The sequence below is a fragment of the Myxocyprinus asiaticus genome, chromosome 48, assembly GCF_019703515.2.
Source record: "Myxocyprinus asiaticus isolate MX2 ecotype Aquarium Trade chromosome 48, UBuf_Myxa_2, whole genome shotgun sequence".
Classification (NCBI taxonomy): Eukaryota; Metazoa; Chordata; class Actinopteri; order Cypriniformes; family Catostomidae; genus Myxocyprinus; species Myxocyprinus asiaticus.
The window spans coordinates 20441161-20469108 of record NC_059391.1 but is presented as its reverse complement, the minus strand read 5'-3'; the positions used below and the strand labels follow the sequence as shown (position 1 = coordinate 20469108).

At 37.1% G+C, this 27948-nt stretch overlaps 2 protein-coding genes across 3 annotated transcripts in view; one reads left to right on the top strand and one right to left on the bottom strand.

Moving 5' to 3' along the window:
- Nucleotides 1–123: 123 nt before the first annotated feature.
- On the bottom strand, nucleotides 124–7095 carry LOC127437536 (DNA replication complex GINS protein PSF3-like). Its single transcript, XM_051692522.1, has 3 exons — nucleotides 6795–7095; nucleotides 4381–4614; nucleotides 124–877 (listed from the first exon to the last, which is right to left on the bottom strand). The coding sequence occupies exons 1-3, from the start codon at nucleotides 6963–6965 to the stop codon at nucleotides 647–649; spliced, it is 636 nt and encodes a 211-aa protein (XP_051548482.1). The 5' UTR covers nucleotides 6966–7095; the 3' UTR covers nucleotides 124–646.
- Nucleotides 7096–9315: 2220 nt separating this feature from the next.
- Nucleotides 9316–27948, top strand: part of LOC127437289 (E3 ubiquitin-protein ligase znrf1) — a 44838-nt gene continuing 26205 nt past the window's right edge. Inside the window, exon 1 of one of the 2 annotated variants that reach the window (XM_051692132.1) lies at nucleotides 9316–10340. In XM_051692132.1, the coding sequence (XP_051548092.1) occupies nucleotides 9953–10340 (388 nt within the window). In that variant the 5' untranslated portion in view covers nucleotides 9316–9952. The remainder of the gene's footprint in view (nucleotides 10341–27948) is intronic. The other variant, XM_051692131.1, reaches the window with a different exon arrangement.

The following is a 27948-nucleotide window of genomic DNA, read 5'->3' as shown; positions in this document are numbered from 1 at the left end:
TTTTGATAAATTAACATGAACAAAAATTATTACATTCTGGAGAGAAAAAAACATTGTTAGATCATGTCACTTGATGCATTTACTAATGTTAACAAATGCAGCCTCATTGTAAAGTGTTACCATGTTTACTGTACTGAGATTAATGACCAGCAGCAGAAATCGCAAAATCATTATTCCCAGGCTAAGAAATACCTGGAACCTGGACTGTAAAAGATGAATATCCACTCTCTTTGGGATGAATGAATGCAAGAATTGACAATTGCTTTAAAACAATCACATCATCTTGACCAGCAGACACATATCTTGATGTTTTTATATATTTGATTACCACTGTAAATGTGTGCCATTTTGCACATACATTATCATCAATGCCTTTTAAGAAGTTTCAAAATAGGAAAATAGAAAGAGCATAATAGGATAAGATGATTTATTGACTTTTTAAATTGGAATATTGTCTATACAAGGCAGTAGGCTATACATTACAGTAAAAAATGATCATAGGTTATTTAACATAAGTTTCTCTATAACACAATCACACAAAAACATGTCTCCATTTTTCACACTCACAACTCAAAAACACACAAATGCACACCCCTCCAATTCAAAGTCCTTCTTCCTTTCCAACCTGTTGATCTGCGATTGTCTCTCAGGCCTGCAGGTCAGTGATTTTTCTCTTTCTGTAGTTGATAACTAGGCTAGAGGCAGTGAGGTGTGAGGACCGACCTTTTTCCCACAGCTGGAAACTATTTAGTCCACTCTGTCCTGCCTTAAACAAACTCCTCTCTAAGTAGTCCAAGCGCTCCACCAGTGCTGATGTATCCTCATTGTAGGCGTTCTGGGACGAGTCCATGGTCCGGCGGAAACGGCCAATAAAGGTCTGATAAGAGAGATAGTTTGGGATAGTATACAGATGGAGGTACAACCTTAGGGAATGCAATATGTATCAAATATTGCTAATTCTAATGCAACTGTTGAGTTGATGCAAGTAAACCACTAACCCAACAAACAGGTAGAATTACAATATGAATTTTATAAAGGTAGGTTTTATGGACATGGCTGTATGATGACTATCTCCAAATATCAGTTATTTAGATCTTAACTTACTGATCAAACAAGATATTTTTTAAAGCTGTTATACATTTCAACAACTGTTTTATATATATATATATATTTTTTTTTTTTTTCAACAACAATCCTTTATAAGTCATTATAATTATGCAAAGGCCCTTTAATCCTCCGAATCCCTCACTGACAGACAACCTGGTGACGCATCTCTCATAGATTATTATAAAACAGCTCTAGTTTCACAACAGTAAATGCATTATTGTGGATTATGTCTGTTACTCTCTAAATACTGGAAATAATCATTATCAAAATGGTTTATTGAGATCTATGACAGGCAGTAGAAATGGCATAATATAATATAATCATAATTCCCCAGGTTCAAAACGGAATCTCCATTTTTTGGTGGTCAATGAATGCAAGTATCTGTGATTGCTTTTTAACAACTTGACCAGCAGACACATCTTCAGGTTTCAAATAATCTTTGATTGACTTCATTACATGGAGTTTGTGGATATATTGTGCCATTTTGCCACGAAAACATTTCATTAATGCATTTGATTAAATTCCAACATGGGAAAATAGAAAGAACAAATCTATAATGTAATTTGCTTTGCCTGAACTCAATAAATGTGGATAACAGTTATACAATATACTAATTTTAAAACACAACAGAAGTTTGATTTGAACTCGACCTAGGATTCCACCAGATCCCTTCTATCAAGGAGAGCCTACAAGTTTGGTAAAGTAATGTATAACGTGGCGGTCCCCTAGACATTTTTTTTATGGATGTCTAGAGGAGATGCTTTACTGTGCTAAAAAAAAATGCTTTTGAGAGGAAACAGCTTATCATTTGTTTTACACTAAACAATCCTTCTGGAATTAACTATGGAGTTTACTGTGATAAAATTGCTGTTTTATAAGAGAAGACTCAGACAATTTAACAACAGGTACTGTAGATGTCAGTTTACAGCTCTCCCCATTCATTTGTATGGTATCTGTAAATGGTGACATGCTAGTTGACCTTAACGCTCTCTCCTATGGTAACAAGAGGAAGGTTGTTTTATCAGTAAAGTAGATCTCTGATTCCAGTCTGCCCAGCAACTGAGCTTCACTAGTATTACTATGACAGTAAGCATATTGCTCCCTCTACTGGTGGAGATAGGAAATAGCAGCTATATTACAAGCGTTTATGAGCCTCATTTATTGAACCAAAACGATTTCAGCATGTGGGCTTTAACAACAGCCTGTCCCAAAGTGACAGGTTAACTGTTATTCATGCCTTTAACAAGCCTAACTACCCATTACTAACAAGTTTAACACATGAAACAAAAGTCATCTCCGTAACTTGTATGGTAATTATAAACACAGTCAGAAGTTTACATACACTTAGGGTGAAGTCATTAAAAATAACTTTTTAACCACTCCACAGATTTAATATTAGCAAACTATAGTTCTGGCAAGTCCTTTAGGACATCTACTTTGTGCATGACAAGTAATTTATCCAACAATTGTTTACAGACAGATTGTTTCACTTTTAATTGACTAACACAATTCCAGTGGGTTAAAAGTTTACATACACTAAGTTAACTGTGCCTTTAAGCAGCTTGGAAAATTACAGAAAGTTATGTCAAGCCTTTAGACAATTAGCTTCTGATAGGAGGTGTACTGAATTGGAAGTGTACCTGTGGATGTATTTTAAGGCCTACCTTCAAACTCAGTGCCTCTTTGCTTGACATCATGGGAAAATCAAAAGAAATCAGCCAAAAATTCAGAAAAAAAAAATTGTTGACCGCCACATGTCTGGTTAATCCTTGGGAGCAATTTCCAAATGCCTGAAGGTACCACGTTCATCTGTACAAACCATAGTATGCAAGTATAAACACCATGGGACCACACAGCCATCATACCGCTCAGGAAGGAGTCGCATTCTGTCTCCTAGAGATGAATGTAGTTTGGTGCAAAAAGTGCAAATCAATCCCAGAACAACAGCAAAGGACCTTGTGAAAATGCTGGAGGACACAGGTAGACAAGTATCTATATCCACAGTAAAACGAGTCCTATATCGACATGACCTGAAAGGCTGCTCAGCAAGGAAGAAGCCACTGCTCCAAAACTGCCATAAAAAAAGCCAGACTACAGATTGCAAGTGCACATGGGAACAAAGATCTTACTTTTTGTAGAAATGTCCTCTGGTCTAATGAAACAAAAACTGAACTGTTTGGCTATAATGCCCATCATTATGTTTGGAGGAAAAGGGTGAGGCTTGCAAACCGAAGAACACCATCCCAACCGTGAAGCATGGAGGTGACAGCATAACTTCCTGCTTTGCTGCAGGATGGACTGGTGCACTTCACAAAATAGATGGCATCATGAGGAAGGAAATTAATGTGGATATATTGAAGAAACATCTCAAAACATCAGCCAGGATGTTAAAGCTCGGTTGCAAATGGATCTTTCAAATGGACAATGACCCCAAGCCTACCTCAAAAGTTGTGGCAAAACAGCTTAAGGCCAACAAAGTCAAGGTATTGGTGTGGCCATCACAAAGCCCTGACCTGAATCCAATAGAAAATTTGTGGGCAGAACTGAAAAAGCAACTTGTTGTGAGAAGCTTATGGAAAGCTACCCAAAATGTTTGAACCAAAGTAAACAATTTAAAGGCAAAGCTACCAAATACTAACAAAGTGTATGTAAACTTCTGACCCACTGGGAATGTGATGAAAGAAATAAAAGCTGAAATAAATAATTCTCTCTACTATTATTCTGACATTTCACATTCTTAAAATAGTGATCCTAACTGACCTAAGACAGGAAATGTTTTCTATGATTAAATGTCAGGAATTTTTAAAAACTAAATGTCTAAATGTATTTGGCTAAGGTGTATGTAAACTTCTGACTTCAACTGTATGTAAAGATCAACTTATTATTTGTAACAATTTAAAATAAGGTTCAATTTGTTAACATTAGTTAACAAAATTAGTTGAAATGAACTAACAATGAACAATACTTTTAAAGCAGTTATTAATCTTAATGATAATTTCAACATATTCTAATTTACATTTTTGTTAACATTAGTTAATGCACTATGAACTAACATGAACAATTGTTTTGTTTTTTATTAGCTAACAATAACAAAGATTAATAAATGCTGTAAAAAAAAATATATATATTGTTAAGTATTTGTTCATGATACCCAACAAATTAACTAATGTTAATGAATGGAACCTTATTGTAAAGTTTTACCAAATTTTCTATTCTGTTGCATTGACTTTAAAATAATTCATTTACTGTCTAATGTTCTATGGGTGTGCCCACCTGGAGGATGGTCTGAGCAATCTCTGGGTTTTCTGGGCTGTCAAAATGCAGCATCTGGGAGCCTAAACCATAATAATAGGGCCCCATTTTGTGAAGGTCGACCACAGTAGGATCCGCCCCAAACACTGTTCTCCAGCCCTGACGATACACCTTAGGCAGCTCCACAGACAGCACTCGCCTCTTCTTTTCATACAGGCCCTTGGCAAGCCAGAGCGGCATCTCCATCTTTGTAGCCTGGACGTATACAGTAATAATTAATCACACACATTAAGGGTTAATTATTACATAAAGCATTAAACAATCAACATACACTTGTGGGTGAGAAACAGATACATTTTTAGGCCCTTTTTACTATAAATCTACATCTTTGACCAGCCACGACCAGTAGGTGGCATGGCAATATGCACGAAGGATGTGAATCGCCAAAAAAAAAAAAAAAAGTATGTGGAAGTGAAAGTATAGATTTTAGGGACGTGCACGGATAGTTGACATTTGGTTAACCGCTCGACGTGGCACAATTAGAATATCAAAATCACAATTCGGTTATTCTACACGTGCAATACAGGTCTGCAACCTGACGAGCTCGACAAGTTTCGACAAACCATCAGGTTTTCCGGCCAGGTTTGGGGAATTAGAGGCTGTTCAAACATGCTTTTGTGTGCATCTGTGCTGTTTTTCTGTTGTTTCTGGACAGATGTCTTTGACTGTTGTGCTGAATCTCACTTTCAGCGTCTCTCGCAGGATTGCCACATTCTTAGACACAGAGTAAAGTTAAAAATACTTTATTATAAATGCATCTCGAAACACCTACATTGTGTTTCATTCGATGTGCTGCATTTTGAAGAAGAGTAGCCTACTTTAAGTGACCGTTACACCATTAAACATGATTCCAGATTGTTTTTCACCGAGCAACGTTTCAGCGCTTGATAAACAGTAAGACCGTGTTTTTCCCCTTTTGCTCTGGTGTGCATATTTATTACAATAATTAGACAAGTTCAGTGTAATTTGATTTTAAACTATTTAAAAATCAAAACACCCAAAGAGGCAATTTAACCGCAGCAGTGTAACTCCACGCACATGATAATATTTGTGTCCGTTGCCTCTCGGATGTGTGCGCACAAACAGGTAGTAACAGTTTGATTATTTTTGTTTGACTTTTTAATGCGAGATTTTATCATTTGAAGATTTATGCACTGTGCTATTTAGACTCATAGCTCACCGTGCACTTTATTTGCTGCTGTTTTGAGTAGTGTTTGAGGAAATTCCCTTTACAATAAACACTTTTATTCCCACCTCCCGACTCCAGATGAAAAAGCAATTAACCATTCATGAAACCTCGCGGTTAACCGAATGTTAAAAATGGTAACCGTGCACATCCCTTATAGATTTATAGTAAAAATAAAGTACTTAATTCTTGATCTGTTTCTCACCCACAATTATCATATCACTTCTTAAGACATGGATTTAACCACTGGAGTCGTATTAATTACTTTTGTGCTGCCTTTGTGTGCTTTTTGGAGCTTCAAAGTTCTGATCACAATTCACTTGCACTGTGAGGACCAGCAGAGCTGAGATATTCTTTTAAAAATCTTTGTTTGTGTTCTGCTGAAGAAAGTCATACACATCTAGGATGGCATGAGGGTGAGTAAATGATGAGAATTTTCATTTTTGAGTGAATTATCCCTTTATAAAAAAAAATTATAATAAATTAAAAAAAAGAAGAAAACAAAAAGAGAGACTTGATATTAGGTACATAGAGATTATACTATATGGAACTATCTAGCAAGACATTTTCTGGGGCCAGCTGTCTATGGTTTTAAATTCAGCTCCAGTAGGTAGTTAGCATATAACGTCCATGAACCTTTTTTTAATGTATTAACATTTTAAAGTATAATCAAGAAAATTTTATGCTATTGTTTATAATAATGTATAAGGGAAAGTGTATATTTTAGGTGCTGTAATTGTTGTTGTTGTTTTTTTTTTTTGTTTGTTTGTTTGTTTTTTTTACCGTTTTTAATCACATTTTTGCTTTCGCTAGTTTATTTTAAATTTAGTTTCTTAATAAATATGGTCATAAAAATTGCATGCACAATAATTATAAAAGAATTAACAAAATGCTAAGTTTTAGATTGAAGCTAGCATGTCACTCCGCAGGCCATGTCAACTACCCAGTAGTGCTTACACCCTAAAGATTAAATGCTTAAATTTAGTAAAAATTATAAGAAAGAAGAAGAACAAAAAGTGGTCTACATCCAAACAAGTTCTTCTCACCTGCAACAGTTGCACGCGACATACTGTATATGGGAGCAAGCCGGTCAGAGTTTTTCATCATGGTCTAACAGGACCATTTTATTGGTATAACTGAACAGCCGTAAAACAAACGTTAAATATTGCTATTTTAATGTATTGTGTACCTCTGGTATGTCCCTGGTCTCACTGGATTTCTCTAGGAACCCGAGTCGCGGAAAAACACACTCCGTCTTGCACGGCAGCCGCTCGTGAGACAATAATATATCATCCAGAGAAAAGAAATTCTCCTCCATTCCGATACCCGGAGGAACGGGCATGTAGGATTGCGAGTCCATTATACGCTTACGATAACGATAACAGAACGATAAATGTGCAAACCAACATGGGCAAAGAGAGGAAAATCAAGAACAACTTGTCAAAACAACAGCATTGTCAAATGGCTGCATTTGGCGCGCAACTTCAAATGAGAAGCAATAGAGCGTCGAGCAGGCGCGAGCAGTCGATAACAGAGAGACGTAAGACGCTAAGAATCAGGTTGCAGCATAAAAGTATTCTAAAATGTTGCTAAAAAGCAAATACCACGTCAGTGACGTCTTGAAAGGGGCTTTGAATGTATTTTTATTATGTTTAACTTTCGTGAAAAAACTAATTAAAGATTTGCATATATTAAAAACACTTAATTTTTGCTCCTTTCTATATATGTTCACGTGAGATTTATTAATAGGCCTAATTTGTTTTTCTGTTTCAGTAAATCCGTCATATGTATCTAGCACTTTGGCCACCAGATGTCACTGTTTCTTTACTTCTGAGAGAGTCTCTGACAAGTCATTACTGTCATTTTGGAACTGGATTTCATTACAAATATGAATTGTCTCTGGCAAACATAAATGTAGTGGTTTATCAGTGGCTTTTAATTAAACAGAATTATAAAACAGTTTAATATCAGGTTGTTTACCACCCATTTAAATGTGCAACAAAATGAGACAAGCCTTTCTTGGTTTGAAACAGCAAGTCAATTTCAAACCACACCAATTCTATTCTTGCAAGTCTCCATTTATCTGTTATCTATTTTTGGATGACCACACATTTTTGTGGACTCTATCTTCATAATTTCATTATATTTCTGGTGGTCACATTCAAGTTTTTTGGAAAAGAGAGTTGGGACTGTTTTAATGCTTGCTTTTAACCCAAATATACTGTAGATATAAATACCTTTGTTATATGCACAGATCCTTAGATTGACCATCAAGGAATTCTTATTTTCTAAATCGGGGGTTTCAAACCTTTTTGATGCCATGAACCCCCGAATATGATGATCCCCTTGCATGGGAACCCCTGTGAGAGAAAAAATAGTGAAAGTGACAATAATAAGACTTCTTGTTTGCAAAATTAAATAATTGGCTTTTATATTGTACTAAAGCCAACATAAATTATTAAAATAATATTATCTGAAAAAAGATTTACTTTTTATTAAGCTGACAGTGTATCATTCTCCTATTGGAGTATTGTTAGATGTATAAACACAAAGAGAAATCAAATGCTTTTGTTAAATGTTTTTGATAATAATTATTGTTTCAAAGAGAACAGAGAATAGTGAATAGCATCCATTATTTCTTAATATATATATATATATATATATATATATATATATATATATATATATATATATATATATGAAATTATATTTATTTTTATTTCTTGCTATAGATAGAATAAAATAATCTTGATAAATCTCATGATTGGTAATAATGTAAAATAATATCAACATATTTTAAACTCTTTAAAACTAGTGCACACAGTTTGAAAACTCCTGCTCTAAATGGCCCACGGTATGATTTTACAGTTACATAATGTCATTTTACACACAAATTAGGCTAATATGATTATAATTTAGTTTCATTGTAAAGTGGGCCACTTGCACAAGGAGATAATTTAATAATCATGCATGTAAATGTAAATGTAAAAACCTCTTTTAAAAGGGGCATTATTAGAAATTAATGTGCATGAAAACATGACAGCTTTATGCAGTGCACACCATTGTGTTAGTAGATTACAGGGGGGGATGGGGGCAGGTAACAACAATATTTATACCATGATCAATGGAAACATGGAAATTCTTCACACTGTAACCCCCCCCCCCCCCCCCCACCCACCCCTTGGGTATACAATACATATCCATAATTTATTAATGCAGCAATATTAATTAGCATAATGTATTGATTTGCTGTGTGCATGCCACAGAGCAAAAGTAAAATACAGCAGAGAGAGAGGAATATATCAGTTTGTTTGTGATTCTGAGCAAGCTGTGCCATTTGCTCTAAATTCGTAATTTTTACTGTTCCCCTGGGATTTCATGGCTTGTTGACCTAATACACACACATTTTTTGCCCCATTATGGAGATGAGAGACTATAATTTCCTCTTGATAGTAACTCAAGCATTTATTAGGCCTACAACAGAAAGGTTGGAAATGAAAACATGAGTAAATTAAATAATGTCTGCAGCCTCAGTGTTAACTTCGTTATGGCAACGTTACTGGGTCACACCTCTGTCCTCCTTTAACACTATTCAGTGAAGGCAGTGTGCAGTTGTTTAAAGTGCATGGTCTGCTGAGTAAAAAAAAAAAAAAAAACGATCCTTCTTAATAATTGATTGTTTGGACTAGAAATTGTAAATCCATCTTCGCGTTTACAGCACCTCTGCACATCTCGCCACTGTTAATCCGCGTATGCGCAGTAAACGCCTCTATTGTCTCCAACAGCAGCAGCGGCGGCGAGTGAGTGAGCGCACGGACTGATCTGCGCGTACAGGGGAGCGGCACACACTGACCCGAATCTCCGGGCAGACGGAGGGAGGACGAGAGGACCAGGACGTGCACACTTGACAGGCATCAAGAGACAATCATGGCTGATATATATTAAGTCATACCTTTCTGAAAAAGAAAGAAGTACTGCGGATCTGTTGTTGCGCGTGTCATCATCTCTGGTGATTTTGGGCAGCTTGTCCTCTCAGTTGGTTACAGGGGAGAGAACGTGTTGCGTTTTTTGCTTGATTGAAATACGCGACATTGTGACTTTGGCTTTATTAATCAGTCCCTTGTTCTCTCGTGAGTTAAGGTGATTATAGAGACTTTAGGTCCATGATCCGACCAGGAAAATGGGCTGTTGCGTCTACGAGACACAGCTGTTTTAATCGGATTTTAGCGCATATTTTGGTCGCTTGTCTGAAGGAGGCTTGAAAAAGCGCCGCAGACAAGCGTATCGGGGGCGATCCGTGACACCATTTCCGCGACACCCCCACTCCTTTTTAGCGGATACTTTTGGATGGGGGGCAAGCAGAGTACTGCGGGGCGGCCCCGGGGAGCTTTTCCCGGTGTCTCGACAGATGACAGCGCGGTGCCACCCTCGGCCCACTTCGGGCACTACCGGCCAGGTGGCACGATGGGACTGCGTAGTCGCTCGGTGAGCTCCGTGGCGGGGATGGGCATAGATCACAGCGCCTCGGTGCCATTCGGGTTTTACACACCCAGAGGAACAGATTCGGACAGAGCTGGAGGGGGGTCTGGCTCCGATTCAGCCCATAACGGGAACGGCTACCAGGAAACCGGCGGTGGGCACCACACGGACGGTATGCTTTACCTGGGTTCCCGTGCGTCTTTGGCAGACACTTTGCCCCTGCACATCGCGCCCAGGTGGTTTAGCGCTCACAGCGGTAAGTGATAACTTTAAGTGCGCATAAACAGGGCGCAGTGGCACAAAATTACACAGAAAAATTGAGAACCTGCCATTATTACCTAAAGAATCTATTTCAATTTAATCTAGCCCACAAAATGACTTCGTTAATGTAACCTTAATTTGTCAGATACATTTAATCCGATAAAATAACATTTTGAATGGAATAAAACCAGTTAATTCAGATGTTACCACTTGAAGCACATTTGTGACATCTAAATTAAAGGAAAAGTTCACCCTGAAAAGCAAAATTCTCCCATCATATAGCCTTCTAAACCTCACGCCATGCCAGACGTATGACATTCTTCTGCTTAAGACAAATGATGATTTTTAGAAATATCTCAGCTATATAGATCCATTCATTGCAAGTGAATGAGTACCAAAAATGTGAAGCTCCAAAAGCACATAAAGGCAGCATGAAAGTAATTCACATGACTCCAGTGGTTTAATCAATTTGTTCTAAAGCGATGTGATAAGTGTGGGTGAGAAACAGATCAGTATTTGTCCTTTTTTACTACAAAATCTCCTCCCTGCCCAGAAGTGGTGATATGCGCTAGTCTATGTAAACAGTGAAAAAACGAATTGGCCGCGGTCATTTTTACGGTGGTCAATGTTTTGAGGACGCTATTTTGCTACGTGTTCTAGAACTGTAAAAATCTCTTACAGCACCTTTAATCAACTTAACTAGCTACATTAGTTTACACCAACAAAAATATATCCTTTTAAACAATTGCAGGGGGTTACAGCTTTTTACAGTACTGTACATCGATGCCATACACGGAATATCGCTCGAGGGCACGTTTCTGCTCCAGTTTCGCCCGTTGAACTTTACTGGCTCGAATTAACGTTAATAATCCTTCCTGCCAGATCTGAGACAATTAGCCTATGATTAGAGAGGGAGGGGGGACTCAGTGGTTATCATCCGCTTAGCTCAAACCACAACATGTCTCTCCGACATGGGCTTGTCAAGGCCTGAGCCGCAGCGCTCTACTGACGCCTTCCAGCATACCTAAGTCCCTTGGTTCTCGTTAACTAAGCCCCAAATGTGGTCTCTAGAAAAGACGACAGATGTAAACAATTGACTATGTTTTTTCCCTCAAAGGTTATCTCACTTACACCAAATCAGGGAACGTGGCCCATGTTAACAGGTGAGGCGTTCAGCTCTGAATGTCATTGTGTGTAATTTGGCTTCTAAACAGTAGTGATCAACCACAGGTTGCCAGGTTGCTACTGTGAGTTAATGAATGTCACAGTGAACACAGGAAGGTTAGGTGCTTTTTTTAAAGGGTGGGGCCCTTTCATGGGGGAACAGTTCTAGGAAGAGTACTGCCTGTTCCCCTGTGTTGGAAAGTAAGTCTTTATAGATTTAGTCAACTGAATTGAGAGTGACTCATTTAAAACACTGACTTAAACATGCCCACACATTCTATGTTAGTCTTATTTGTCTATAATATTTTAAAGTCGTGTAATGTGAATACAATCACTATTAATTTCCTTTTTTATGTCCATGTAATAATTAGAACAGGTCTCAAGCCATTATTGCATTAAATTATGTATTATTTGCCAGTTAACTTAAAGGAATATTCCGGGTTCAATACAAGTTGAGCTCAATCGACAGCATTTTTGGCATAATGTTTATTACCACAAAAAAAAAACAAAAAAAAACAAATAAATCATTTAGCAACTTACAGTGGAAGTGAATGGGGCCAATTTATGAGGGTTTCAAAGCAGAAATGTGAAGCTTATCATTTTATAAAAGCCCTTATATTAATATGAACACATTAAAATCATGTTTACATGCATATTTTTTATGTCTTGTGGCTATACTTTTAAAAAAGTGAGAATTTAAATTTCTACGGATTGGTTCCATTCACTTCTATTGTACTGTAAATTCCTCAGATTTTTGCTTTTTGTTAGAAAAGGACAGACAAGTCAAAATACATTTTTGTGGTAGCAACATTGTGCCACAAATGCTGTCGATTGAGCTTAACTTGTATTGAACCCAGAATAGTCCTTTAAAAAAATGGATAATATCTAAATTAACTGGTTTTATTCAAGTGACAAAAAAGTACGTAATATATCAGAATAAAACTACATTGACTCCACCAATGAAAGGCCTTTTACAATGTAGTGTTCAGAATTTTTCAGGAGAAACATTAACTGCATGGTTTTGATATTAAAACAGTAAGCTTGTATTAACTGCTGTCAAACCATGAAGCATGAATGAGGCTGGATTCAATCAGTGTCTTACAAGTTATTTCTGTTTATGCTCACTAGGCAGACAGAAGTACTGTTTACATGACTGGCAGGACTACTTACAACATATTTTTGCAAACTGCAAGACAACTTGCTTTATTAATTTCTCTCATGTGTCAAACTTTATGCATTATATTTACAGTAGCAACTTTACCATTGACCATCTTTGGTGACGGTAAGCTATTCTGTTGTCAAAGACCTTTTGGTGATATAAGACTTAATTATTATTTATTCCTTTCTTATTATTTCTGTCTTTCTTTATAGATAGATTGGTTAAAACCAATAGTAAGCAGTGAGAATTTATATTTTTTCTGAAGCAAATGTGAGTGGTGCCTGCCATCGGAAAAGTTGCTGCTACAATGCTTGGGTGGTTGATTGCTAGTGCGCTGCTGGGTGGTTGCTTACTGGCCCAAGTCAAAAAGCCCACCCCTGTGTCTCTATGATATTCTGGTCCTTAGATATGGCTCTGGTTCGTCATTCAATGGAACACTTTGCTCCAAACCTTAGCAAGCCCCCATTACAATCAGCAATGGCCCTTGTTTAACGAGGAAGAATCAGTGGCTATTTCCCTTGCTTTAAAGTTAACTCATTGATATTTGTTCATTAGAAGGAAGTTGTTCAGGTCAAGGCTCATTGTGTTTGTAAGGAAGTCTAATTTTCACAGACCATTTCGTCAAAACTATGAATTCCATTGTACATGGTCACTCACTACAGTCTTTGCGCTCTCTACATACATAGCTAGTTTGCTAATTTCAAAGCCATTCCATTCAGGTTAAAACTGAAACTGTTGTGTCGAGCGCTGGTCGAGTCATTGAGGCAGTCACTCACCTGTTTGCTGCACGCAAAAAGAGATTAAAAGTGAAAGTAATCGCTTGGCTAAAAGTGCTCTGTTTAATCATTATTGCTCACCCATTAGAAAACCAAGTAATCATTCACTTGCCTGTGCTGCAGTGTATTTCCCCCTTATAAAGCAGCCACTGTATACAGCATATGTCGTATCTGAGGTTATATTACAATGGAAGTCATGATTCTTTATGAGGAAACTTTAAATGTGAAGTGTGTAATTTTTCAATGTTAAAAATGTTTCTCCAAACAGCTTAATACGCAGAGACAACGCTAAGTTATCCATTTGTCGGTTGATTTCTCCAAAAGTAGAAATATTAGTGGTGTGACGATTCGCTCTGACTTCGATTCGATTACAGTTCTCTACCTAAAAATTATGATGCGTCACGATGCACACTGCAAAAGATAAAAATGTTTTATCGTTTTGCAGCTACCATGTGTCATTGACCAATCACAGCTTGCTGTAATCAACTGGTTAGTTCCCTTCAGAACAGTCTGAAATCACTCCCTATTCTGTAGCATTTACTATAAAAAGAATGAATTAACGAGTGAGTGTTTTCCTTCACAGCCATTGTGTGCCCACCAGACACATTTATTTAAACCAAGTTCTATTTGTGGTTAAACTGTTTTATGGAGAAATTTCACATTTTATGGAGATACAAAAGCAATATTAACATATCGCAATCATCGGGGAAGAAGGCAACAACAATGAATTTACATTGGTCAATGGATGCAAACAGTTTTGAATAATGGCACAGAAAGCCAAATTATCCATCTATCCATCCATCCATCCATCCATCCATTAATTTGATCTTATATAGGTTCATCGGGTGAACTCAGCTGCATAAACTTTCTATATTTCAGAGTGCGTTTTCTTTCCCTTTAATCTGTTGCAAGAAGGTCTGTGTAATATGAGACGGACACATTGGGTATTAATTTATAGTGATAATCGATTCTTAAATTTCATAATCGATGCATTGAAATTTCTCTAATAGATCAATGCACCATGATGCAGCGATGCATTTTTCCACCCCTAATAAATATTGTCACTTTGTGGTGCTTTCGAAACATTGCTCTATTTGTTTGAGTATCCCGACCAGCCCAACATAGCAACATTGGCTCAACCAATGCCGTGAGTTTAGGGCGAGGCTATCTGTGTATCTGGCCATAGCAGACTTGAGAAGTGTTCAGGAAACCTGTTTGAAAACTATTATTTTACCAGTTCCGCATGCCAATGCTAGTGGTGCAAAAATTACACACTTCACCTTTAAATAGAAATCAATGTTTCACATTAACTGCGACAACAATATAGTGTTACCGTGTTGGTTGTGGTGGCATGTCTTTGGAATGTTGGGATTGTGGAACATCTGTGCTGAACTGTCTGGCAGCAGGTTCCAAGAAAATAGGTCACTCTCTCAATTATTTCTGCTTTTACTTTGCCTCGCTGGTCTCTCTCTCTCTCTCTCTCTCTGCAACTCTCTGCATCTCTCTCTCTGCTCCCCTTAGCTCAGGGTGTAATACATTTATGCGAAGACAGATGCACACGTACCCATACGCTAGCATCTTACTGACACAAAAACATCACAAAGCACTCATAAATACAGCTCAGATGATAAGGTTTTTTAATGGCTAATGCCGATAAGTTATTTAGAGAGCAGGGTGGACGCTGGCCGATGTAATGCATATACCTGTATGTACTGTAGGCTTGTCAAAACACACTCCTTGGTCAAAATGACTGTCTTGGTGAGGTATTATTGTAAACACAGTTAATGAGTAGGGCTAGGTATAAATATATCTTTTCCGATAAATTTCAATCTTCATTTGAACAATCCTATATCGATTCTTAAAATCTCAAGATCGATCTTTTACACTATGCAGCCACACTCTACAAAGCAGCTTGCATATGCGACCAAATTTCATGCTATACAACTAAAAATGCCACTGAATGTTAAATCAAGAGTCAAAAGCTTGTGAACCACAATAGAATCGATTCAGGAAATCTGTATTTTTACATGCACAATCTTTTACCGATTTTTCTTTATAAGCTGGCAACTTGTAATGTCATGTTAATGCTTTAAATGGCTTTCCTTTGTTGGGGTAATGTCATAATGGTTTAAACAAAAACTGATTGACACTGATTGACATTTTTACCCATCCCCCGATTTTGCATTGCATGTAAACACCTTCACCGGAATTCTTACCCTCTATCTAATGTGCGCAAGTGTTGTGTACATACCGTTTGCATTTTTTTCATCAAAAGCAGAGAATAATCCTTTTCCTGTATTGTTGGATTTTTTGAATAAGCTGATTTTTGGTAGTTATCAGCGTATTGGTGTGCATGATGTAAACATAGTCCATGTCATTGCATGACAAAATATGTGGCAAACCAAGTGGCATTTACTTAATACTTGAAAATAGCACAAGCACACTTTTCAAGCAAAAGTGTAGGTTTGAAATGACAAACAATAGAAAAACAATAAAAAGCAGATTTTTGTTCATTCTTAGCACACTGGTGTGCATGTATATGCACTTAGTTATATCTGACGTGAATGTAAACAGATGGGACAAAATCAGATTTGTGTAAAAAAAAATTGGATCTTTGCATTAAGCCTTTTTAAAGCAGTTTAATAGACTTGCCACTGTCTATTAATGTGATAGTTCACCAAAAAATGAAAATTCTCTCATCATTTACTCGCCCTCATGCCATCTCAGATGTGTATGACTTTCTTTCATCTGCAGAACACAAATTAGGATTTTCAGGAGAATATTTCAACTCTATAGGTCCATACAATGCAAGTGAATGGGTGCCAAAAATTTGACGCTCCAAAAAGCATATAAAGGTATCATAAAAGTAATCCATATGACTCAAGTGTTTTAATCCATATCTTCAGAAGTAATATGATAGGTGTGGGTAAGAAAAAGAATGTGAATCAACAAAAACACAAAAAGAAGAATGTGAAAGGTAAAGTTAAAGTGGAGATTGACTGAGCAGGGAGGAGAATTTACAGTAAAAAAGGACTTAAATATTGATCTGTTTCTCATCCATACCTATCATATCCCTTCTGAAGACATTTATTCAACCACTGGAGTCTTCTGGATTACCTCTATGCTGACTTATGTGATTTTTGGAGCTTCAGAATTTTGGCACCCATTCACTTGCATTGTATGGACCAAACATTTTTTTTTAAATCTTAATTTGAGTTCAGAAGATGAAAGAAAATCACACACAATGGTGGCATAAGGGTGAGTAAATGATGAGAGAATTTTCATTTTTGGGTGAGCTATCCATTTAAGTTAATATTAATCAAACAACAGATTTGACAACAATAAAAGTGAAAACCACTCACTGCTCATAACCGCTTTATGTTCTTTATTACTGACTGTTTACTGACTGTTTAGATTGAATCATTACTTGGAAAAGCTCTGATTAATTTTTCAGTTGCATATAAGTTTTTACTGTGGAATTGAAATCTGTTTCGATAATCATTATATTTCAGTGGTATTGGTATCGACTGCTGATTTTTTTGTTATTGTGACAGACAACTCTCTCTCTGCAGTATATAGTTAAAGATCAGATATATCAGTCTATCACTGCTCATGAAGAGTCCCAAATACAGAATCAGATGCATACAGTACATACACATGCATGGTTGAAGGAGGTCGACTGTTGATGTGACAACCTTGCCGCTTGTCACCGCCGTTTTCAGCCTGCAGTCTTCAATGCGGCCTCAACGAGCCTCCTGACACCCCAACAACACTCGTACACCCATTTCATCGAGACCCAGAGTAGGTATGCCACGGTGTGAGTTTTTGATGGTGAGACACCGCTTATGCGCATCCCAAGCTCAGTAATGTGCTCTGGAGTGCTTCAAAAGTGCGTAAATGCAAGATTATTGTGGGTGCGCAACATGTAGCCAAGTTCAAGGCATCCAACAGTTTTTCTTCTGCAACAGTTTATTAAAGCACGTCTAAATAAAGCATTTCACGGTTTTAACCATGGATTTAAAATTCTTGCAGTTAAATTAACCGTGACATTTTTAATCACGGTTAACAGTGAAACTGTATAATCATGGCATCCCTAACCCAGAGGGAGGGAGAGAGAGACTTTACTCTTTGCACCCTGTCACTCGCACTTCCTGAGTGCTGTTTCACATCTAGTCTGTGAATGACAGCTGCCAGAGTCCTTCATTGAAGGTGGAGCCGCTTGTGCAAACGACTGGCCAGTTAGCAGCACCAACTGCGAGAGGCCAGAACAACTGTTTCCATGGAGTGGAGACCAAACCTCGCCATTATACAGTGGAGACCAGCTAAAGATAAACCTGTGGCAGGAAGGGTGGCTTGTGTCACCCTTGGGACCTTTGTTATGAAGTTTTAGAACGGTTACCGCTCCGAGTTTTGATTTTCGTGTGTCTACCCTACTGAAAAGACAAGCATAGCTGGAGTCTGATCTAACAAATAAATTTGACTTTGGTGACATTTTTGCAAAATTATATTACATGGTACATAACACATATTGCGGCACTTCCAAGGTAAAATATCTGCTGTGTGGCGCTAAAGGCAAGTGAAATGTTCTCCCAGATGACATTTTTAAAGGGATAGTTCACCCAAAACTGAAATTCTCTCATCATTTACTCATGATATACACTACTGGTCAAAAGTTTTGAAACATTTGACTGAAGTGTTTCTCACGATCTTAAAAATCTTTTGATCTGAAGGTGTATGCTTAAATGTTTGAAATTAGTTTTGTAGACAAAAATATAATTGTGCCACCATATTCATTTATTTCATTATAAAACTAAAATTTAATTAAAAAAAAAAAAAGTTTTTGAAATTGATGAATTGGACCAAATAATAAAGAAAAGCAGCCAATAAGTGCCCAGCATAGATGTTAACTCCTTCAATACTGTTTAAAAAGCATCCCAGGGTGATACCTCAAGAAGTTGCTTGAGAAAATGTCAAGAGTACATGACTGTAAATTCTAGGTAAAGGGTGACTACTTTGAAGATGCTAAAATATAACACAGTTTTGATTTATTTTGGATTTTGTTTAGTCACAACATAATTCCCATAGTTCCATTTATGTTATTCCATAGTTTTAATGACTTTACTATTATTCTAAAATGTGGAGAAAAAAAATTCTAATAAAGAATGAGTAAGTGTTTCAAAACATTTGACCGGTAGTGTAATAGGTGTGGGTGAGAAAATGTTCAAATCATTTGTCCTTTTTTTTTACCCTAAATCTCCACTTTCACTTTTCCTTTTTTTGCATCTGAAAGTTAAAGTGGAAATTTAGGGTGAAAAAAGGACTGAAATATTGATCTGAAGATACGGATTTAACCACTGGAGTCATATGGATTAGTTTTATGTTTCCTTTATGTGATTTTTGGCTCTACAAAGGTCTGATCACCAGTCACTTGCATTGTATGGACCTACAGAGCTGAGATATTTTTCTAAAAATCTTTGTTTGTGTTCTGCTGAAGAAAGAAATTCATACACATCTGGGGTGGCATAAAGGTGAGTAAATGATTAGAGAATTGTAATTTTTGGGTGAACTATCCCTTAATGCTCTATTGAGGTTTAAATGAACAAAATTTACCTCCCTTCCCTAAACCTTAAACCTAAACCTAACCGATAGTGTCATAAAAAGCAAATGTGAGATGAAAAATACAATTGCTGAAGCAACCACGTCATTTTTGTGGTGCTTTTATGACACTATCCCATGTAAGACATTAAAGACATACGGCATTGTTTTATGTTACAGAATAATTTTCACTAAAGCTGCATTGAAACAATGTGTGTTGTGAAAATACAAATATACACTACCGGTCAAAAGTTTTGAAACACTTACTCATTCTTTATTATAATTTTTCTTTCCACATTTTAGAATAATAGTAAAGTCATTAAAACTATGGAATAACATAAATGGAACTATGGGAATTATGGGATTACAAAATCCAAAATAAATCAAAACTGTGTTATATTTTAACATCTTCAAAGTAGTCACCCTTTGCCTAGATTTTGCAGACATGTACTCTTGACATTTTCTCAACCAACTTCTTGAGGTATCACCCTGGGATGCTTTTTAAAACAGTATTGAAGGAGTTCCCATCTATGTTGGGCACTTAGTGGCTGCTTTTCTTTATTATTTGGTCCAAGTCATCAATTAAAAAAAAAAATGTTTTAATTAAATTTTAGATATATAATGAAATATATTAATATGGTGGCACAATTATATTTTTGTCTACAAAACTAATTTCAAACATTTAAGCATACACCTTCAGATCAAAAGATTTTTAAGATCATGAAAAACATTTCAGTCAAGTGTTTCAAAACTTTTGACGGGTAGTGTACATGTACAAATTAAAATGACTCGACTTTGGCTCATGTGTCGACTTGTAGTATGCTCTTCAGGACTCCTACTTTGCAATGCAAGTGCAACGCTCTATCAGTTGAGCTACCACACATGAACAATCTTGTACATGTAGTTGGTTATGTAATATAAACGTTAAAAATTATCGCATTACAAGTCATGCACTATAGTGAAAGTGTTTTGATGTCATATGATAGCATTGTGTGAGGAACAGGGCGAATTCCACCATCTAGACCAGCACAAACCCAGTGTGAACCAGCCTCAACCTGCATGGAAATTCATGCTGTTCTTTTCAGCAGGAATACTGACACCTGTGATCTCTTCTTTCCTTTTGTAACCCTATTGTTGCGTACACATTGTTACGTGATCATTCATGTCTATCGACAAGAAAATAAACCACTGTCTTTCTCTCGTCGGCCCAAACAACATCCTGTAATCAGGAAGTTTACAGACGAAAACAGTATGTCTGCATCTGTGCCCCCCACCAAAAAACACACGCACATACATAAACACACACACAGACACACTTCTCCCTCTCCATGTCATTACCTCCCTCTCATTCTACTGTTGCCATGGAAACAGCTGTTCTTTTCCGACTGAAGGTAATAAGTTGAAACTAGTTGAGGAGAGTTAGTTCTGATGTCATTTGAACATGGGTAAGCCCATGTATGGGCATCCTGGCCATTCCATTGAGAACCATCAGAGGCAGTGATTCAGAGACCCTCCGATGGCAGTGAGGGGTAGCCGCTTTTGTCAAGCAACAATAAGCCGTATCGCAGAGAGCATTCTTTGAGAGCCGATACACAGTGAAAACACCATGCAATATTGATTTGTTTTCATTACTGCTTTCATGCTTGCACACTCCTTACCCACGAACACTGTATCTCTTAGCATTCGAATGAATTTGTGCCTACAGTATGCTTATTTGTGTCTTCTCACCTTCTTGGATGATTTTATTATGTGATCTAATGATAGACCTTATTATGATAGTCTGGCTGATTCAGACTGTTTTTGCTGTGAATTTGACGACAGTAGGTCGAAAGTTGAAATCGGTCTGTTTGCTGAAATTCAAATCACTGCCCCCTGTGGCCAAAGCTGGATGTATTTTTAAACATATGAACACGTTTGAGCTCCAGTTTTCAGGTGAAATGTCCACAGAGTGGTGCCAAACGCAAGTTGTTTTTAGTTGTAAATGATGTAATACAGTCAACAGGAGTGCATATTTTATTAACCATACACCCTAACCCAAACCCCGACCTTAAACCCAACTGTCAGTGGAGTAAAAATTTAACCGTAGAGGGAAAATGCAACCTCCAAATCGTGCTCATCATTAATTATGTGAATGCAATTACTACTTGGTTTCCGTGGGACCAGAAATCGTGTTTCTGAGGCAACACATGCAAGGCGCTATTAGTCACACCACAGAAAAAGGTTAACGCATTTAAATTGATGCAAAAATGTCTGATGGGAGATGCCACGTGTCATGAACTCGGCAAAATTGGTTTGGTAGCAACATGTCGACTTCCTGTGTTATCATGTTTTGGATGATTGTCTGATATTTGTCCATTATGAGATTATCTGCAACAAATTATCAAATTAACAAGTGCTTGATTGGCCGATTAACAAAAGGGTTAGATCCCCCTTGTGTCAGTTTGAAATTTGGAGGAATTATGTACTTTATCAATTAATAGTGTACATTTTAATTTTTCAAAAGTATATTTCTCCCAAAAATGTAAGTTCTTTCATCATTTACTCACCCTCATGCCATCCCAGATGTGTATGACTTTCTTTCTTCTGCAGAACACAAATGAAGATTTTAAGAAGAATATCTCAGGTCTGTTGGTCCATTCAGTACAAGTGAATGGTGGCTAGAACTTTGAAGCTCCAAAAAGAAAGTAAAGGCAGCATAAAAGTAATCCATACGACTCCGGTGGTTTAATCCATGTCTTCTGAAGCGAGATGATAGTGTGTGCGTTCACGAGAGAACTGAGTTCTTCTTCTCTTCGCATTCTTTGTGCATATCGCCACCTACTGGGCAGGGAGGAGAAATAAAAAAAGGAAGGGAAAAAGCTAATGAAATGAATAAATAAATCCTAGCTGCACAAAAGCCCAGGAGGTGGCCACATGCACAAAGAATGCGAATCAGCAAAAAAGCAGAAGAGCTCTTGTGAATGCACATAGAAGGCTGTGTGAAAGTAGATTTATAGTTAAAAAGGACTTAAATATTGATCTGTTTCTCACCCACACGTCATATCGCTACTGAAGACATGGATTTAACATCTGGAGTCGTATGGATTACTTTTATGCTGCCTTTATGTGCTTTTTGGAGTTTCAAAGCTCTGGCCACCATTCACTTGCATTGAATTGGTCAACAGAGCTGAGATATTGTTCTAAAAATCTGTGTCTCCAGCAGAAGAAAGTAAGTCATATACATCTGGGATGGCATGAGGGTGAGTAAATGAGAGCATTTCAAGTCTCATTTGATATCATCAAATTGTATAATATCAAATTAAATCTCTTTAGCTCAATTGTTTCTTGTAGACAGCAATGACATTAAAGGAGGGTAAATGGAGTCTGCTGCTTCTCAGATTATTCTTCTGTGGGAAAAAAAACCCCAGTAATCTGACATCTGTCTTCTCTAGATTTTCAGGAGAGATCTCAACAATGTCACAAACCATGTTCATATTTGCCCAGATACCTTGGACTTGGTCTGCAATCAAAAAGATCTTAAGATTTTCAAGAAATCAAACATTTCTTTACAAATACTCAATCCAAATGTCTGTCTCTATTCACAATCAGTTTAAAGCTCTATACTCTTACTGTGTGTCAACAATTGTCTCTTCAGTTTCTAATTTTATTTCTCCTAGCAAATTTTTATGCAAAACATTTTAAGAATAAGTTGACATTTAAATGAAAAATAACTAAGAACTCCATTAGCTTTGCCTCCACTACTAAGTTGTAAACACGTAATATTCATATCTTTCAGTACAACCTACAAAGTAATATGGAGGCACATCGTGCGCACACACACAAACACACTTGTGCTGAATAAGCTAATACACAACGCCTGACAACCCCTCGCAACTCGTAACAGGGAATGCCCTTGACTTATCTTGAATCAGACACTTTAAAAGGCAAAGCTGCGTGTTGTGAGGTGGCCTGAAAATGCAGAAATACTCTCCTGATGGGCACTGCTTTAAAGGAAGCTGTCATGCTGTCTGGCTCTCTCTTGTCCCTCCTTCAACTGCTGTGTCACCATGTTTACGTCCTTGTCTTGCTCTTCTCTTGCACTCCTCCCCTTTTCCCTTCACTCTGTCCTTACAGTGTTCTATCTATCTATCTATCTATCTGTCTGTCTGTCTTCCTTCCTTCATTCAACCATCCATACCTCCATCCATCACAATTTTATCAGCGACTGAAAAACCCATATCGGTCAACCACTAATGACTACATAATTGTAGATAATTAAATATGTTGAAGTCTTAAGCTTGTTAAACCTGCTGTAAACATTACATCATAAAATATTCATTGTTGAGTACAGTTTCTATTATTCTATTACTTTATACTATTGTCCATTGCAGGCTAGAATAGATGACTAAATATTATATTGTTAATGGATTTTTTCGGTCAACATTCACAGACCTGTACCTGTTTGAAAAAAGGCTCTGTTCTGTGTGGTCCAGTCATTCAGTCCTTCTTTTTGTTTGCTGCCATTGTATGATTTGTACAGTGTACAAAAACTTCACCCAGACAATGGAATACCGGTACTGTATTCGTGCAGATGTGCGTTAGTTGCGTTGTTCTTTTGTAAACCCGAATGAAGGTCAAACTGGGAGAAAATTAGTACTTGTCAAGCATTAACTGAAAGCAGGGAATTTTAACGTCAATAAAACACTGCAAAGCAGGATTTTGCACTGGCCAGCGCCAGTGTGATGGATTTTACCAGTAGAGATGCTTCACTATTATGTGACCAGAGTAGCTACTGTATATTTTTGGATCAATATTTTGTAATGAAAGAGAAGCTGGAGAGTGAAACAACTTATATAGTGGAGACTAGAACTAGTCGACACATGGAGAAGTTCTTAGAAGACCTATATCTCAGTAACTATAAGGTTTGGAGTCAAAAGTCCAATTACACAAATGTGTAATTTTTTTATATTTTTATATACACAATAAAACCACACTGACATACAGTATACTCAGGCAAGTGTCAACTGAAAGGTTATGTGCAGCTTCTTTTTTTTTTTTTTTTTTTGCCAATACTTTAAGATTCTGTATGTGGCTCTGCAGTAATTGACTTTCAAAATCTGAGAAATATTCACAGAATTAAAAAAGTGCAACAACTATCCCTGGTCTCCTCTCTGTGGCGGTAAGCTGTAGTGTGTTCTGACACATGAATGGTCACAGGAAGTCGCTGTTGTCCGGGCAGTTGTGGTTTCTAGTTAGTCATGTTGCATTTAACACCTCTTAATGGTTTGACCTGTTTTTGTATGTGATTTAATGTTGAGTCATACTGTATTTCCCGCTTGTACATCAGCCTATGTTTTCTTTGAACAAGTGGCTATCCTTAATTTAATCGCTTTTGTTTGAAACAACTTTTCATATCCATGTCTGTTTGACGTCAATGCACTGTGCAGTTTGCCAGATCTAGTTTGTTGCTTCATTCTGAATGTCACATTGAAGCTGTCTACAAAGCAAACTGGAGGCTGTTTCTTATAGATTGGATTTATTAAGAAGCTGCGTATGAATCGTCTCACTGTTCCTTAAAGCCACAGGGTCCTTTATGATGCACTACTTTTATTTAGTCCTTTACAGTGTCATGCTGCTGTGCTGATGATTGATCAAGCATCGCTGCTGTCTGTAACACCCCTCGTTCTAATAAATACTTTTGTTTGAATACGGTTTAGGAAACACCGATCCTTTTAGGCTGTTTTGTGAGAGACACAGATCAATAGCTTGATCAAGTGCTGACATAGACATAAACTGTCATATAAAACACATACTGTAGTAATATAAAGCTGTTTTCACACGTTTCGATTGCTTGGTCCGATGGCAAGTTCAGTTCTACCCCTTCCCCTTCCTCTGCTAGCCATTTTGGACAAATTGTCATCAATACAAGTACCACTGTGAAACTAGAAGCAGCTGTTTACCACTGTACATTTTCAGGAAAAAAAGGTAATATTTTAGGTACAAAGCAGTTACTGGGGTGCTGCCGAAGCTTTGGGTACATATTTGTACCCATAAGGAGACTGAAAGGTACGTTTTTTGGGTTCCCAGTGGAGAGAAAAAGGTACACAATAGGTCCTTAGGGTACACTTATGTACCCAATATGTGTTTTAAATTTTAACTAGAGGTACAAAAAGGTCACCTTGAGGGCACCACCCCAGTAATGGCCCTTGTACCTTAAATAGTACCTATTTTCTGAGAGTGTAGCAAGGTTATAACTCAGGACGAGAAGACATCAACTTCACAGTTTTACACATCTTTTTGTTCCTTTGGATTTACCAGCAAAACTTTACATGCACAGAACAGCACTTACATTTTTCTGCCGTGGATGCATTGCAAGAGATGCAAAGAATGCAGAGACTGTTGAGAATTCATTATAACAGAGGTTTTCAAACTTTTGATGCAGAAAGACTCCCAAATGTAACTATGCCCTAGTGAGGGATCCCCTTCCGAAAATGTAAAGGCAGCTAAATATTTTCTTGTATAAAGGCCCATTTATATTGTGTGAGAAATATTAAGCATGATATTATTAAGACAACACTCTTCCAAAATTAAATGAAACTTAAACTTTATTGTCTTAAACATAGATAATAACTGAAGTTAAAGGGATAGTTCACCCATCCCAGATGTGTATGACTTTATTTCTTCTGCTGAACACAAACAAAGATTTTTAGAAGAATATCTCAGCTCTGTAGGTCCATACAATGCAAGTGAATGGTGGCCAGATCTTTGAAGCTCCAAAAAGGACATAAAGCAGCATAAAAGTCATTTAAATTACTCCAGTGTTTAAAACCATATCGTCAGAAGTGATATAATAGGTGTGGATGAGAGACAGATAATTATTTAAGTACTTTTTTACCATAAATTCTCCTCCTTGCCCAGTAGGTGGTAATATGCACAAAGAACGTGAAAGTGAAAGTGGAGATTTATAGTAAATAAAGGACTTAAATATTGATCTGTTTCTCACCCACACCTATCATATTGCTTCTGAAGACTTGGGAGACTTTATATGTCATCAATAATAATTTTGTTTCGTGATTTAGGACGAATTGTTTTTGTCTGCACCAAAACCTGCTGTATGAAAGAAGCCTAAGATCTTCAAATACACATGGGTTAAGATGACAAGCAAAGGCCAGCAAATCAGGCTTCTGTACAATCAAAAGGGCAAAGTAACATGCGCTGGTAACATGAGCATCAAATTGGACCTTGACAGATTACTAAACATGTCTTTGTTATGTTTGTAACGGCAAACTGCAAACTACTTGTACTATTTTTTCAGTATGCATACTGTGCACATTATTCAACTTTCCTGTATACGTGAAATACCCAACTGACGTTTTACATTGGCCAAAATATGCAGCATACAGCCAGAGCAGACTGTGTGAGATATGGTATACTATAATATGCTCAACTTGACCTTTTACTTTCAGTTTGGCAAATGAACCGCGTTATGAACTACAATTTTGGATATTTCATTCTGAACAAATTATTTGATTGGATGTCCAATAGCTTTTACACAAAATTTAATTAAAAATAACAGAAGCAGAAGTATTTACATTCGACACCATTTGCTGTATTAAAAAATGCAATGTAGAGTGTTAATGTGACAGCTATGTAGCCTACTACTGTTTTGATAATTTATTATTGCACATTGCATAGTGTTTCACATACTTTAAAAATAGTAGGCAACATGCAGTATATACTGCAGGGTTTGCAGTATAGTAGTATTGCCTTTTAAATTACAAAATTAGTATGTTAGAATTGCATTAGTATTGCATTTGTTTCTGAATTGCTTTTGTAAATGTTTTCTTTTGCTTGCTTTTCGAAGGCTTGATTCGCTGAATAAGGCCCCAAGTTTATAATTTCTAAGATAAAAAAGAATTTAATACAGTGCAACACTGTCAGTGAGTCTTGGGAATTTTAGCAGCACTGGCACAATTTGTGACTTCATCTTCGGCCATGGGGAACAGAGCAAAGACTATATGCGGAGGTATCATCAAAAATGCATGGAGATCAGAGCGAGCAGTCGACTATACTTGAGGAACACGTCAGCTCGCAGGATGAGAGCCAGGGGACACTTTAACGGGCGCGGAGTGTGACAGCTCTATTTCAGATCTGAGCATAGACACGGAGCGAGAAGATACTCTCTGAGTCACGAGTCTGGATTGTTTTTACTAGGTGAAATTGATGCCGATTGCAGTTGAATTGCATGCTTTGTTTAAATAATCAGTGTCATCAAGGTCACAAAGTGCAGGGCCTTTGACATGCAGTGAAAAACTCTGATATAAGAAGAACTATACAAGACCAACCAAACTGAAAAAATGGAAGTTACTGTTACTGTTTTGAAAGTATAAGAGTAAAGAGTTTGAAGAGTTAAGAGGATTATCAAGGTTAAATTCAAGTTAAAGGGACACCCAAAAAATGTAAATTCTCTCATTGTTTACTCACTCTCATGCCATCACAGATGTGTGACATTCTGCTGAACAAAAATGAAGATATTTAGAAGAATATCTCAGCTCTGCAGGTCCATACAACACAAGTGAATGGTGAAGGTCCAAAATATACATGAAGACAGCATAAAAGTAATCCATATGACTCCAGTGGTTATATCCATGTCTTCAGTAGTGATATGATAGGTGTTCATAAGAAACAGATCAATATTTAAGCCCTTTTTTCCTATAAATCTACACCTTTCACCAGCCCCAATGAATAGGTGGCTGAAAGTGAAAGTCACTTCTACACCAGAATGTGGAAGTGAACATAAAGGTTACATTTATAGTAAAAAAGGACTTAAATATTGAGCAGTTTACTACCCACACCTATCATATCGCTTCTGAAGATATGGATTAAACCACTGGAGTTTTATGGATTACTTTTATGCTGCCTTTATGTCC

Excerpts from the sequence above, each read along its gene's own strand:
- LOC127437536 (XM_051692522.1), bottom strand. The coding sequence starts at position 6,965 with ATGGACTCGCAATCCTACATGCCCGTTCCTCCGGGTATCGGAATGGAG. Across the intron at positions 4,615-6,794 it reads AGACCAGGGACATACCAGAG|GCTACAAAGATGGAGATGCC; the intron begins GTACACAATACA and ends GTATACGTCCAG. Across the intron at positions 878-4,380 it reads TTGCTCAGACCATCCTCCAG|ACCTTTATTGGCCGTTTCCG; the intron begins GTGGGCACACCC and ends CTCTCTTATCAG.